The sequence below is a fragment of the Cuculus canorus genome, chromosome 3, assembly GCF_017976375.1.
Source record: "Cuculus canorus isolate bCucCan1 chromosome 3, bCucCan1.pri, whole genome shotgun sequence".
NCBI lineage: Eukaryota > Metazoa > Chordata > Aves > Cuculiformes > Cuculidae > Cuculus > Cuculus canorus.
The window spans coordinates 25,727,495-25,743,486 of record NC_071403.1 but is presented as its reverse complement, the minus strand read 5'-3'; the positions used below and the strand labels follow the sequence as shown (position 1 = coordinate 25,743,486).

The 15,992-nt window shown below is 36.1% G+C and overlaps 1 protein-coding gene across 5 annotated transcripts in view; it reads left to right on the top strand.

Annotated features, from left to right (window-relative positions):
• MMS22L (MMS22 like, DNA repair protein) overlaps positions 1 to 15,992 on the top strand; it is a 95,043-nt gene that overhangs the window by 11,422 nt on the left and 67,629 nt on the right. For 4 of the 5 annotated variants that reach the window (XR_008448932.1, XM_054060929.1, XM_054060931.1 and 1 more), the window contains exons 7-11: positions 328 to 421; positions 2,419 to 2,549; positions 6,111 to 6,224; positions 7,927 to 8,106; positions 12,799 to 12,861. Coding sequence is in view for 4 of the 5 variants with exons in the window: in XM_054060929.1 (XP_053916904.1) it covers positions 328 to 421; positions 2,419 to 2,549; positions 6,111 to 6,224; positions 7,927 to 8,106; positions 12,799 to 12,861 (582 nt within the window). In the remaining variant the exon portion in view is untranslated. The remainder of the gene's footprint in view (positions 1 to 327; positions 422 to 2,418; positions 2,550 to 6,110; positions 6,225 to 7,926; positions 8,107 to 12,798; positions 12,862 to 15,992) is intronic. The other variant, XM_054060930.1, reaches the window with a different exon arrangement.

Sequence of the window (15,992 nt, the reverse complement as noted above, 5' to 3'; positions counted from 1 at the left end):
AGCAGTTTGTGTGTTTCCTAATACTTCTCTGGAAAGGAATGGGTAACGAAGGATGTTGTAAACTGTCAAGCTGGAATGAAGACATTGTGTTAAAATTGTAGTTGAGATCAGATTAAAGACTTCGCAAACATCCTGTACAGACAGAATTAATTTCGTGAATGAGGGTTTTTGTTTTTCTTTTTTTTTTATCAAAGCCATGTTAGTATGTTTGTTCGTAGATACCCATAATGTTCACTGTGAGCAGAATGTATGCTCATGTGTCTTAGTACAATATCCAGAATTCACTGAAGAAATGTTAAAAATACTTAAATGTATATCTGATCACAGGTCTTTCCCCCATCATGGCATTTACTACACCTCCACTTGGATATTAATTGGCTAGTATTGGAAGTTCTTCATGTGCTTGGTGAAAAAATGATGAGTAAGTATGCATTTTTTTTTTCCCTGAACTTATGTTTGTACATATGACTAACCTAGATTTCTCATCTTTATTTGTCCAGGATCATTTACTGCTTTTGGTAATTTTTAAGTATAGTTATATTTAATGGAGTAAACTCAAATATGGTGAAGGCAGGTTCTTTGTGAATCTTCATCTAGCTGAAATTAAATATTATGAGAAATCTGTTCTACCAAAACTTGACCAAGATTATAAAGTTTGTTCTCAACTGATGCTTACAATATAATAAATATTTAATAACAATGCACTTTTTGACATGGCAAATAAAAATGCATTTGCAGAGATCCAGAATGCATAACACTGAGCAACAATTTGACGGAAACAACATAGGAAAAGTGTCCAAGGATGAATAAGAACGAAGAATCTCAGAACAGAGAATTTTTGTTACCCATATGTGACACTAAGAAAATACTGGGCAAAAGAATAAGCCTCAGTCAGTGAAGGTTGTAGAAGTACAGCAAGAAAAGCACAAGGCAGTGCCTTTTTTCTTCCTTTTTATTTTTTATTTTTTAAAAAAGACGACTTTAAAAGGGCAAAAAGTAGATTGATAAGTGTAAGCTGCTCATAGAAGCTACATAAAAAAGGTTATAGAATGCTATTGAAGAACCCAATTTCAAAGTAGTTTACTTTACTGAAGAACTGTTAAAATATAAAAAATAATTTTATTTGCTTTGAGAGAATTATGTTTGTAGTTCATATCCATGCTAGCAAAATAAACCACAAAAATGTATTTTCTTCTATGATCATTGTGTCACTACAACCAAACAGCACCCATCCACCCAACCCCATCTGTTGTTATGAACTATCAGTATAAGTTCCATATAGGAATTTAGCAATTGGAGTAACATTTAGGTCTAGAAAGAATACACTGTGTGTTTAGCCCAGGTAACTGTATCTGAACTCTTGGATTAGCTTTTGCCTGCTCTGAATGCTGTCACAACACAGCCTTGCTCGAATTAGTACATCTTCACTGTTTCTGTGCGTCTGTATTACTGGATAGTGTGTGGGTTGGCTGTTCATACTATTAATTCTAAGATTTTTTTATGGTCAATTGTGGGATAGCCTGTTTTCCTTTTTTGGAGAAAGGATGGGAAAAGTGTTGGAGGCAATTATTATCTGGAATTCTATAATTTGTTTCTAGATAAAGTTCTGAGCAAAAAGGCAATAATCCATTTTTGTAAGAGAAAGCTCATGCATTTTAACAACGGGTACTAGTTAACTCAGTGTCTATGTATGTATTATCTTGTCTTTTATTCTTCTGTGCCTTGTAGAATTTCATAAGTTCTCGTTTCATTCTGTAAAGTATATGTAGTGGAAACTTTACGCTGTTGAGACCAGTGGCAGGATACTGAGTTCAGGGCTTCACCCTGCATTTCCAAGAATAAAGTACAGGCTCATTCTACATATATTCTGTTCCACTGATGTCAAGGGAGTTGTACTGTTGGAAAGCTTGTGGGATAAGATCTTACTGCTTCTTAACTTTATCATTTTATCTGTGTTAATGTCTACAAATGCTCAAGCTGGAATATGATCCTGCCAGCTTTTTACATCAACACATCCAAAGGAAAGTGTTAGACCTCTCCAGAATTGTTTGTTATCAACTTGCATATCTGCAAAACATGTCATGATTTCAGAACATGCGCACTGGCATGTGACAAAGAGAAACTTGCAGATAAATAAATCTTTATTCCACTGCAAAAACTGTGCCAATGAAAGACTGTAAAGTGCCAAACTATTTTACTGTCAACCGGAATATCAGACCTCAGTGTAATGATGAAGGGACTAGCTTGAACGTAGAATGAATAAACTTTCCCAAAAGAATTTGTAAATTAGAATTGTGTACAGCTCAACAAACTAGTTCTAAGTGATATAGAATAGAAAAAAAAAAAAAATCCTGTCTGTCTTGTATTCCTACAGCCAAACCTAGGACTAAATAGGTCTAATTTTCTTTTGTATTTTAGGACAAGTTGTGTACGCTAACCATTTTATAAACCTAACTGGAGAGAATTTAACCAGTTCCAGTTTATTTGAAACACACTGTGGAAATCTCATGTCTGATTTAATAAGCTTGTCCATCAACAAGTATATAAAGGTAACTTTTTTTCTTCATATAAGATGTGGGCAGTTAGGTGCTTGTATTGGGAACCATATGAATTGTGTAATGCATCAGTGCATAGATGACTTCTTACTGCTAAGTTTTAAATGGTATGTATGGCTTTATATCTCCATGTTTTAAAGAGTGTTATTTGTTAGGAGCTCAAATTCTGTTATATTTATTCATGACCATCTGGCAGTTGAATGAGAGAGTAATATTGAAATGCACTGTGTACAGAGCAGAAGTGAGTGCCACATTTCACAAGTTCAGTGTTCCAGGTTTAATGCCAAACATGGCACAGTGTAAAAGGTTTAGAGCTATAGATGCAAAAAAAAAAAAAATCTTTTCAAACTCTCTCGACAGGAACAAAAAAAGAATAACTGTAATCCTGGCAGTAAGCTAACTGGACACTTACAGAATGTCATATTACGGTTTATTGTTGCACTGCTCCTATTGCTGCATCCTCATCTTTCTGTTACAATGCTTTTATGTTTGTCAAGGGAAAACTTGTCCTTCTCTTTTCTTTTCTTTTTCATTCATTCTGTAGCTGCAATGTTGTTCTCACTTGTTTTGAGCACTCCAAAGCTAGAAAGTCATAATAGCTCTGTATAGCAGCTAGTAAAAGAGCTGCGTAATCTTCTTTGACTGTGCCATTGTAAAACCTACTTTAGATGGGCATTTGTGATCCATGAGCACAGGACTGAACTCTGATAAGAAGCAGTGGTGACCACTGTATAATTTATGTTTTAGTACAAAGACATAAAAAATATTTGTCCTTTCATATTACTGTTTGGGGCCATGGAGGGGGTTGTGGGAAATGGCTGTAGTAGCATTTGATAACTGTTCTTTTAAACTATCTTTCTGTAGAAAACTGTTACTTTTTAAAATCGATTTTGTTATATTAAATTATCAGATAATACTGCAACCTCCTCCCCCATCAAAAGGCAAAGAGAAGGGAGTAATTTTTTTTAAAGGAAAATTCAAATAGTATCTATTGACCATTGTGCTTGATGGTAGGCTTTGAAATGTCAGATGTTAAAATGATGACAAATTCATGCTGCTTCCACAGAGCCATATTACAAAGAGAGAAGATTGCTTTGCCACTGCTTTTTCTTCAGATCTCCCTAGGTTTGATCCATGCAGCTTGAACTAGTTCTATTTGAGATTAATTTCTGAAGTCAAGCTCGAATTTGAGCTGGACCTTCAGCTGGTGTCTGGTCTACTATGTATTCATTGCTAGATTTGGATATCATCTTTCTATTTTCAGCAGCTCATTGCTGGCACCAGAGCTCTATTGTCCCCAGAGTTTGAGGCTATAACCCTTCTTACCAAAATACTGAATTCAGGATGTTGCAAGAAATCCAGACTGTCTCTGAAGAAAGCAATGTCTCAGTTAGGAATCCTGAGTCTAACCAGTATCTGGATGGTGTATTGCTTTGATACCGCTAGCCAGACTCTGTCCTGGATGGATACTGCACATCTCCTGCAGAAGAGGTCCTGCTGTCTTGTAGAGGAACACAGTATTAGATGCAAGTAGTAGATGAAGAAACCTAGTTGCTGCAATAACTGGTACTCCATGTAAAAGGCCTGAAATTCTCACTTGTAAGATAGTTTGTGTATGTAATTCTTCCATAAAATCCTACGGTGTTATAGTGCATCTGTAAGAAGTAGAATGACTCTTTCTGAGGGATCTCTTTGCTCTTTGGTAGTGAGTCATAACTGGAGTATTTTCGATAGACTTCAGTTTTGGAAATTTCATAGTTAAATAATGAATTTTTCAATAGAGTTTAGTGGTCACACGGATGCTTATTCTCAAGATAATATTTACATAAGATTAATTCAGGTTGTTGGGAGATTTCTGTAACAGATCTTTAACTAGAAGCATGAGGAGGCATAGGCACATAAAACACTAATGTGGAATGGGAACAGTAGAATTATTTTAAATATTTCAGTCTTGACCTTATGGTGCTCTTAAATTGATTGTCAGGGTCCACCCTGGCAACTTCATGGGATAAGCAGGGCTCTCTATAGGGAGAGAAAAACAAATTTTGTGTCATGCTTATAAATACATACAAACCCATATTTATTTGTGTTCAGTATTTAAAGCTGATTTGGAGTTGTATGAAAACAGTAGTTGTAAATGTATTACTTAAAAGGTGGATGGTAAATTCAAAGTCATTGTCCTTATTGAATATTATACAGTTTTTCAAACTATTGGTGATATACTTGCTCTTCTAATTGAGAGTCGATATACTTTTCATTTTGTACCATTAAGTTTCCAAATTCAGAAATTATTTTAAGTACCAGTGTGATTTGCGAATAGTTGTGCATGAAAGGGATCAGGAGGAGCATGAGGATAGAAAAATTTGCAATTCATCTCATCAGATCTAGGTGTCTAGAAGTTAGATGGCTAAACTAGTCACTCCTAGGTTCTTTTTATTGTCAGGGAAAGACAACATTTTTTCAGTGAGTTAGATGAATTAGCCTCTCTAGATGTCCATTTTCCGCTATTTGCCTTAGATAGAGTATAGGTTGAGCATTCAAACTTGGACTGCTTGTTGTTTAGGGATAAACTGAGTGTGAGCTGCTTTGTCTAGCCTTTTTTTTTTTTTTGCGTTTCTGCCATTGTATCCTTGCTGAAGGTAAAAAGTGCTGAATTGTTCTATTTAAACAAAGGGTTTTCTCCCTGTTTTTACCACCTCTGAATACAGTTCAGTGGATTCATAGGTCCTAAGACAAAGTAAGTAAAGTTTTGTTTATACTGTGATTATTTCAAATGCTATGCTCATAGATCTTAAGAACATTGAAGTGTACAGAGAATTTTTATGCATTTAGCACTTCCTTTTGCTGTTTTGCTTATTTTGTTTCACAATTCAGGAAATGTAAAACTGAAAGATGAATCACAAGAAGACTACTTTGCATTTGAAATGCATCAGTCTGAGTGAATTTTGTTAAATGTGGAATAGTAATCAAATAACGTACATGACTTGAAATGTGCTGTTTTCTGCATATTAAAAGAATGCCTTGCAGTAAATTTACCGAAAAGCAGATTTTGTGAAATGTTGTGGGAACATTAACATCCTCATGCCAACAAAAACATATTCTACTAACATTATGCCTAGTCATTAAGGATTTTTAAGTTAAAAATAACAACAATAATAGCTATTAAAGAATTTGAAATCTTTTTCTTATCTTCCCAGGAATATCAAGAAAATCTAATCAATCATTTTCTCTTTTCTGTACTGTCAGAGAAAGAATCAGTATTTATTGCAGTTCCTTTCCATTTAGATCTCAAAATCCTGCATTCATTTGATTAAATCATGTTTGAAAGTGGCTCAGAAGAAACTAAGAATTAGTACAACCTATAACTTACGAAGGAAGGAAACAGTCTTTCTTGTGTGACAGATGTATTTTGGATGTTAATGGAATAATGTACTTTCCAGTATGTAGTTGTAGCTATATTATTTAACTGCAAAAAATCCCCACAAAACCAAACCACCAGAACCAGAGAAGAAAATAACACTTCTCTGAATAATTGTATTGTATATTGTTTTTCAGGTGAGACCTTCCGAGGCTCTTACTAGTCACCATTATCCATGTACCTGCATTAAAGAATTATGGATTCTACTTATTCAGCTGCTGGACCACAGAAATAAAGCGTCTCACACAGAGGTAGAATACTGTTACATATGCATGGATGTTACGTATGCAATACAGTCGCCAGATATTCCCAGATTGCCACGGACACACTAGTTCCTGTATTTGATGATAAAGCTGAACTTGATACGTGATTTAGGAGGACTGCACGCTAACTGTGCTGCTTTAGGCTCCTGTCTTGCATGTGCATCAAGTCCCAGGTTTAGGTTTGCAGTGCATTGTTTGGTTATGATGTAGGGGATTGATAAAGAATGTTCCTTGTGCTAAGGAAGGCAAAGGAACAGACTGTGAAAGTTGTATGACAGAACAAAAGAAAAGAAACCACCTTTACCGATTTTTGCAAAATTTATTTTTATTTGAAATTTATATATTAATGTCATGCAGTGATTCATCTCTAGGTATTGGAAACACGGGTACTGTCAGACCAATGATCCATCTAGCTCATGTTTCTGAATTTGTTACCCATATCTTAACTGCCTATACACGAACAACTTAGTTTTTGGTTTTGAATCTTATAGGTAATGGCTTCTTTTGATGTCCCCTTACAGTGACTGGAAGAGTCAATCACTACCTTTTCTTTTTCCTTATAACAATATCACTTTATATGCCTCTTCATTTTTCTTCTGATAGTTCGTACCTTTTGCCTTTTCTAGGCTGACGATTCCTACTGTATTCAGTTATTCTTTTTACAGGCACCGTTCTCTAATTGTGGTCAGCTTTGTCACTGTTCTCTGTTCCTTTTCCATAGTATATCCTGTCTCAAATGGCAGAGTACCAGGATTGCATGCAGTATTCAAAGTATAGGTTAGGTGGCCATATGATTTCATGTACTCCATAATGATGTTTTCTATTTTTTTCTTTTCCTTTGCTAATATTTTCTAGTATTTTTATTTTTTTCTTTCTTGACTGCTGGTTAGAATTGAGCTGATGTTTCTCTAAATGAATATTAAGAAGTGTTGAAATCCTTTGAAAATTTTCTGAAACAATCTTTTTAAAAACAAAGCTGCCATCTGTGCAGTGCGTACTGTTCACTTAGTATAGGATGAAGTACTTCATAGTAGAGTGTTAGTGCTGATAGCTGTTTACTCACTAGTGCCACAGATGTAAAGGTGGACAACACAAGTGAAGCTTTGTTAGCGTTAAGTGTTTGCACTAGCGCTTTGAAGCATAAGTTAGGATCAGGACCCTGCTAAGGGGGGGTGAAATACATTTGCAAAGAAATGCAAAGAAATTGCTAGAACAGACTTGGAACAAAACCAGGGAATTTCAACCTCAGTTGCGGTCTTTCAGACTGATTTGCTACCATCTATGGCTATCGTGTCCTCTTGGTTAACCTGGCAGTAAAAGTATTTGAAAAATATGTTATAAAAAGTCTTCATTAAAGACTTCTAATCTCTCTCACATGAATGTTGGTACACCATTACGCCTGCACATCATCATTCCATCAGCTTGTAAATTTGCTTTTGAAATATCAAACCACATTCTTCCTTGTGACCAAAGCTTGTCCTTTCACATTGTCACCCCACAAATGCCAGTAGAAAGCATTCTAAAGCAGCTCCAGGTTTTCTCTAATTATACTACACACTGTTTTTTTATTTTCTGACACCTTGCTTGTTCTCTGTAAAAGCAAATTAATCAATAGAACAGTATTGTAGAGAAAATTATTAACAGAGGCTTTGTTATTCAATGCAGTTCAATTTTTTTGCATTTTAAACAGTGTTTCTGGAGCTTGGTGAACAAAACTCTCAGGAATATCTTTAAAAGGCCAAGCAGTTCTGATAGGACATCTGGTTTCGAAGCAATTCAGTGTAAAGACCCACTGAGTTTTAGCTGGTGGATTATTACTCATCTGGCATCACTCTACAGGTTTGACCGTAATGGAAATCTAGAAGAAAAGGTGGGTATGCTTTTTTCTAAATACCTATAAGCTATTCAAATTTATTGAGGTCTTTAACTTTGGGGGGTTTTGTTGATAAAAACTGGTTCATGTTATAATATTTTTACACTCCTTAAAATAAACTCTTCAAGGTTGGTGGTGTTAAGGTATGCTTTGTACAAGTCAGTAGAAATTCCAGGAGACCTTGACGTACTCATGTTACACACCAGATACTCAGTAGGTGACTGTACTAAGGAAACTCAAAATACCCCAACTAGTTAGTAACACACATACTTAATGGTGTAGCATGTCAATTTATTTTGGTAACTTAAAATCCCCTCCCTTCATCTTTAGTTTTTAAAAGCATTGCTATATAAACAGAGACAGAATGAAAAATGTTGAAATGTTGAACTTTTGTGAGTGCTTTTAATCCTAAGTAAAATTAGACTTTCTAAAAAAGTAAGAGTAACTTTAATTGATTTTTATTTTTGCAAATTCCCTGATTTGGGGAGGTAAGGAGACTGGGAATGTGTGACTCAGTGCTTGAATATTTAGTTGAAAAACTCATGATCATTTCTGGTGACAGGAGGATTTGATGAATGCAGGATGCTTATGCTGCTTGCAGGTTGACAGATCTGTGGCAGGCCACTCATTACTGTGCCATTCGGTCTTTTCTAATAGTACTATGGCAAAATGAAGTACATTCTTACACATTCATACAGGGTAAAATAGCAAACCACATTGGACTGTTGCCCTAGAAAGCTGTCTCAAGCTTCCCTTGCTTTTGCCCTGTTACTACAGTAGTAGGGGAGGACCATGTTGTATTTCACAGGGTATCTGGGAATACAGAATTACTATGCTCCCTGGTTATTAGAGGAACTTGGATGGAGAGAAAAGGTTATTGCCAGGTCGAATACAGAAACTGGTGTGAAGCAGACATTTATCTTGGGTATCTTATATTTTATGCCCTAATCAAAATGCAGTGATACTGTTTACTTTGATCACTGGAAATTTTTCTGTCTCTCATACTGATATATACTATGTATTTAGCCTTGTGAGAGATTATTTTTTGCCCCAGGCGCTATATTATTTAAATAAGCCAAACAGATGTAGGATGGAAAAAGGATTCCTGTTGTTCTTGTGTTAAAGTTGAAATATGAGACGCAGTGTCAGGAAGTGACTTGTTCAAGATTACATAATATTTTCTTCTTGAAGCCCACCTGAGAGAAGAGAATTTCCAAGTCTCAATTTGTAAATCATGAGACCATCCTGTGCATGCTCCTCTTGATGTTTCCAGTAGTCTTCATCTTCAAATTGTTAGCCATGCTTAGCCTTTTTCTGAGTGGCTGTGAGATTGTCCAGGGACCCCTGTTCTCTTAAGTGCCATGGGTGCTTACAATAAAATCTCCCAAAAAACAGTGCCTTTCATGCACCACAAAAGTGTAATATGTCTAGATAGTTGATAGTAACCATTTCTTTAGGTTTTTTTCTGTCCCTGTCCTGAGCTGCAGCCTCAAATATTCTTTGAACATTATAAAATAGTCTGATATAAATTTGTGAAGTCAGTGGAATTGCATCAGTGCTCAATGTAGTCCTGTTTTGTTGGTTAAACATCTGATGTGATAGCTTCATGACACATGCTTTCTTTTAATTAACTGTGATCAGAAGTGGGAGGGTGATGTGTCATAATGATGGTTATTCATGTGCTCTATAGCAAAAATTGCCTCTAAGCCTATGTCATCTGTGGAAGATTTTCAATTTTTTAATGTGGTTTGCATGGCCTTGAGGTTATTATTAAAGCTTTTAAAATTCTAAATAGGTTTCAGACTTGCTTCTTTTTATTTTTCCCCTTTAGCTCATATAACGTAATTTCAAATATGAAATGATTCATAGGTATTGAATATATATTTGATACACATGAAACTTTTTTTTAAACTAAAAACTTTTTTGGCCAGGTTTCCTAAAGATTCTGTTATGAGGGGTGTACAGTATATATCTGTTTCCATAACCCTACATGCAGGTCTCAGTTCACCCTTCTGAAAAGCAGGATTTGTACATTTAAAAAACAAATGCGACCTGATGAGAAAATTTGCTACTTCTGAACATTGCAGGGGTAAATTTGAATATACTATGCCTACTATAGGAGAATTATCTGGGACTAAGAATTTCTTGCCTTTGATAGAATTATCTGAAATTACTACATGGCAAGGTATGAAAACATGGATTTCCAGCTGAGAAGCCTAGTATGACTCTTCTAGGTAGTCAGCTGTTAGTCCTTGCAAATGCTTCTCCCTGAGAACCCAAAGGGTCTCAGCTCAAGTTTTCTGTTTTTGCAGCACTTTTATGCACTGTAAGGTCCCCAGGTTATGTTGAACTTGGGACTCTTTGAGGGCAGAGAGAGGACATTGTAAGCCAGCAGGTTAGGAGTAAGGATGGAGATTCTACATATTCTATGACAAGGATAGATTGTAAACAGTTGCTGTGCCGTATTGCCAGTGTAGCAGGCAGTACTGTTGGGATGTAAATTTAGTGGGATTTGAATGAATCAAGTTTGTTACAAGATAGAGACAATTCAAGCTCAAAAAAGAGTGCAGCAGGTAGTCGGTGTCATTCTTTCCTGAGTTTGGGCTGAACCTGGGTGTACTCACATAATTATTTTCAGCTGGTGTTTGGAGTTTGCCGTAGATTACTCCAGGATGTTGTAAGGTGACCTACATACTGCAGCTGAGCCAGAACTTTGGCAATAATCAGCTTTTGTATGAATCGTGTCCTTGGGCTATGGGAGTGCTAAAAGCATGTTCTGAGCAGGCTGATCCAGACATTCAGAGGTCTTGTAGCATTTAGCTTGACTCTCTTAATATCTGCTCATGTCTGATAGATCTGGCTTTTGAGCAGTTAATTAGCTTTACTTGGAGTCTGTAGTAGGACCATGCAGTGTGCAGGTATTCACATAACATCAAGCTCTAAAGTACAGCTGTCAAAATAAAAATATGACATAAATGCTAACCATGGCTGTCTAGGAGTGCTGACTGTGCACTTCCTGGGTTTTACTCATTATTGAAGTGCTGTCTTTACTCCTTGGATACTTTTTCATGCAGGGGCCTGCATTTTAACAGGGTGCTAGCTCTGGTTTCATGATACAAATGCTTTTGCATCAAGGACAAATTAAGAAGTCCTGTTTACCACTGTAGGAATAATGTGCCCTCTACTGTTATGGCACAATTATTCATGTCCCTATTCTTTACTTAGGTCAGGCTCTCCTGCCTTTTTCACACTTTCTTCCTCTCCTAAAGCTCTGAGTTGGTTCACTGATCTGTTTTACGCTGTGTCCCATGAACAGAAGTACCAGAACAACTGAGCCAGTGGCACAGTACAGCTGAGAGGGCAGGAAGAGCAGCTGACAGGATGAGCAGAACGCAGTGGGAACTACTCAATTGGTACTGCCTCGATTCCAGAATCATGAAATCACAGCATTAGTGTAACTTTCTGCAAGCCTCTCCTTGCATTCATATTTGTTCCATACAGTCTATAGACTGCAACTTGCTACCCTCCACAATCTTTAAGAATTCTGTTTTTCTTGTTGTGAAAAATATAGAGCCACCAAGTAGTCAAATTGTGTTACAGAAACATTAGTGTATCTTTTTAAAGAGTTCATCTTTCAAATCTTTCCAGTACTTTCTGGAGTTCTGAACCAGACCACAGCGTTAAGTAGTAGAGGAGAATGGGGCTCGACGGTGTTGCTGCTGAAAAGCAGTTATATTTCAATTACAAAACCATAAGATGTTCTTTATTGTAAGATCTGTACAGACATCTAAAGGACAGATATTTGCAGAGTAATTTACAAAGCTTGACAATTGTGATAATGGAGGGAATGAGTAAAGCAGGACAATGATGAAACGCTATCTACATAACTGAGTGTAAGAGATGGACCTCCTAGAATTCTAAATATGTTGGCCTTTTTTTCCCTGGGAAATAGCTCTAGCTGCAAAACCTTGTACCCTTCTATTTCCTATTTTGCTTAAGTCGGTTTTTTTGTCTTCCTTTTTATTATACTTTGTCATGCAACTCTTCTACTTCACTAGCATGGTCTAATTGATTCAAATGGATAGTCGTTGTCTTCCCGAGCTGAAGGATAAGAATTGTGGACCATAGCTGACCTACCTTGTATTTTTTCTGTCCATGTAGGCCGTTATTATCTGGCCTAATCCTTACCAACTTGGCCAAAACAAAAACAAAGCTTGGCCATTAAGGTTGGCCTGGGAAAAACTTGTTAGAACCCCAAAATGCGTGTGTGGCTTTTTTCATTGAAAAGGAAAAAAAACAAAGGGTGAGATTGTACCTTGTCTTCCTTCTTACCCCTTACTATCTTTATTTTTACAGAATGTTAAAGAAAGGAATTGTAAGACATACTTACTGTTTGTATTAGTCAAAAATGCCAAATGTTTTACTGCTTTACTGAAAGTGAAGGTTGGGATTGCAAATGAGTCGCTTATGGAGCACACACTTTAAACTGGATTGGTTTTGATTCTTTATTAGAATAGGTATTAATTACATTCATAAACCAAAAAAGTTCTCCTTAGTGATGACCACAATATGCTGTCATGAAGTTAAATATTTCTGGAAATGCCTTGCCTGCTTATTTTCATGTTATTACATAATGATTCCTGTGAGCAATACAAATGCTATTTCATAGTGATAACCATTATTTTTCAGAAGCAGAAGGAATCCAATTGGAAATTTGTGGAAGAACTCCTTAAAAAATCCACTGATGCTCAGGTAAGAGTGTAAAGGAATAAGTTACAATCAAGGAAAGTGTCAGGGATGCTTTCAGGAAAAGACAGTGCATGAAACGAAGTCCAACTAACAAGTGTAGTTTTGGAATTCTTGTGGTTTTATCACAGGTAAATGAACATCTTTGATGTAGCTTAACTACAGCAGTATACAGTTCCCTCCTTGTTAAAAGTTACACTTGCTTTAAAGTAGTTGTTCTTGATGCTAAATTGTCAGATAAAGGAAAAAGATAATTATCCTGGAAGGGTAGGTATATGGTTACTCAGACAAGATTTATTCAGAATAAGAACTGGATGCTTAGAAAATGTAAACCAGATACTGAATGTAAGGATATCAAGTTGAGGAGACATGATGAGGGAGATAGTCAGTTGCATTGAAAATTCAGCTATATCCTCATCACAGCAGGAAGGTGACTTGCCTTGCTGAGCAATTTGTCTTACAGGCTTGAATCAAACTCTTACTGATAAGGTTCTAGTTTTTGAGCACTCATTTCATACCTTATCATTTTTTTCTTTCTGCAGAACTGTTAATGCAATGCTTCATGGCCCACAGGTCAGAATTGACCTCCTTTTAAAATGCTTTAAATATGCTGTTCATCATGTTTTTAAGTGTGTTACGTTGCAGCTCTCTCAATTTGTTCTGAAGTTCCATGTTACAAATAGCAAATGCTATATCAGCAACACTATAAAAAAATTCTTTAATATGTGTATGCTTAATGTGAGAATAAATATGTTTGGTGGTTTTGTTTGGTCTCAGATGCTGTAAAAAAATTCTTGCAAAGTTCTGTTGTTGAAAGCAGCAGAGGAATCAGTTCTTTTATTATTCATACCTTACTCATGCAGTAGCAACAGCTGTGGTTAAAGCTGGAGTATTGAACAATAGTTGCAACTACTTGCAGTGGTTACAAGAAGGTATTTTATACTTGTTAAGAAACATAAAAAATGGGGTATGAAAAAGTTGAAAAATCATGCTACGCATAAACTAGCATTTGGTTTTGTAGTCTTTTAGCTTAAAAGTTTAACTCTTTTTTTCCTGATTTCACAGTATGTAACTGAATGCACATGCTATACATATACATTAAAACTACAATGATGATCTCACTTATTGGGTGCTTACCATTCCGTGACAGAAACTGGAGAGATTTAGATAAGATGAGAGGCATAAAACCAGTAATTAGCTTATTAACCACCTTCCGTGTTGCATGTTCTGTATGTCGGCAACCGGAGAATCAGTAAGAGGACCCATGTAGTTACGGTTTTCTTCAAAATATTCCTCTTTTCCCATGAATGTTTATTATTTTGAAGAAAATTTACCTGAAGTTGGCTAAATGTACAATGTACAGCTTTTTGATGCTTCTGTTAAACAAGTATTTTATTGTAGACTGTTTAGAAAGTCAGGTAGGTGACCAAGTTCAGAAGATTTGAAGAAGTCAATCGTGACACAGCAATATGAGGCAAATATCTTTAAATTTCCAAAGGCAACCAATGTTGGAATTGAAACGAACCCTCATTTGCCAAAAATATATTTGCAACTGTTACCAACCATCTAAGGAGCTGTCTAGTTTATTTCTGTTTTTTTCTCTAATTTGTTCATTTTTTTCTCTTGCATTGTGGATTTAGCTCCTTGTAGGAAATGCTGTTTGGAGAGCATTAGTCCCTGTATATACATATATGAATGCATGTATGTGCTTCTAATAAAAAAGGCATCCCACTTCTGATCCCTGCACGCCAGCCATGACTGCGTCTAGGAAGGAGATTTTCTATATTAGAGATGCACAGCTATTGCAAAGTAAGTTAGAAGAAATGATAGTTCTGAATCACTCATTTGCAAGAGAGGGCAGGAGTTGGTGGTTAGAAACTTCATTTTTAAGTGTAAGGGAGCTTAAAACCTAATTGTTTAGTAGATAGTATAAACATCAACCTCCTAATCTGCTTGTGCTTGTTGCTTCCTAGCTTCAGAAGCATGTAGACTATACACGGTCAAAAGGAGAATAGGAATATACGAAAGATGGGAAGGAAAATGGAGATGAAAACAAGTATGCATGGTTTTTTGTGTTCAAAAGCATCTGAAAAAGGTGCAGATGAGCTTCAGTATGTATGTTAGGATTTAATAGACAGGTTGTTGCAGGTGTGAATTTTGAGGGTGAGCGAGCATCATGAAAATAGGAAAAGAGTGTCACTTTTGATGATGGATCAGCCAAAGCTGGGAGTTAGCTTTAGCATCCTTAAGGCAGTTAAGTATTGGGATGCAAAAATTACTAACCGGAGTTAAACATGCAGGATTTTGGTAGTTTCAGTAAAACTGCTGCGTTTAACAATCCCCAGCACAGAGAGGGCAGCCCTCATTTGAGCAGCAGAGTGCCTGAGCCACCTTCATCAAGCATAGGCATCATGTTGAAGACATGTCCACGTGAAGATAGCAGAGGGGTGCTGCAATGCCCTGTCTCCAGTTAGGAAATCCTTCTTTATAAGGTTATAGTCAGCCTACTTTTAAGCAAGGAAAAGATGTGAAGGTGCGGTTGAGGTTATTGGACCAATGGAGTTGGGAAGTGAAAATACACTTATTTGTGAATTGTCAATAAAGACAGGAGCAATAATGGATACTTGGACAAGTGTACAGTGCTGTTTCCTTGGATATATCCTTTCAACTTCAAATAGGTGACAGACTGGTGAGTTTCTCAGCCAGAAACTTCTCTCTTTTTTTTTTATAATTCTTGATCGATAAAGTTGAAGAGAATTGCTTGCGTGAAAGATCTCCCATCTGTATCAGAAAAAAGGTATTCATGGGGAAAGTAGTTACATGAGGTATTCCTTCCTTCTGTTGTAATTTCTGTTTCTAGGGTAATGACAAAAGTAGAGCTGGTTTACAATTCTATTTGTACTACAAAATGAAAATTGTACTAGGAGTATTAACATAGCTATGTTTGTATACTAGGCAACATCAAACTGACTAAATTTATGGATTGTCAGTATAAGATGAATTTGTGTTTACAAAGTTTTATTGTAAATGAGAATCAAAAGCATTTTTGTTCCTAAGAACTAATAGTAGTCTGTCTTATTAGCCTTTTCTCATTTTAGGAAATAAATGTTTCATGTTATTTCATTTCTGTCTCAGTT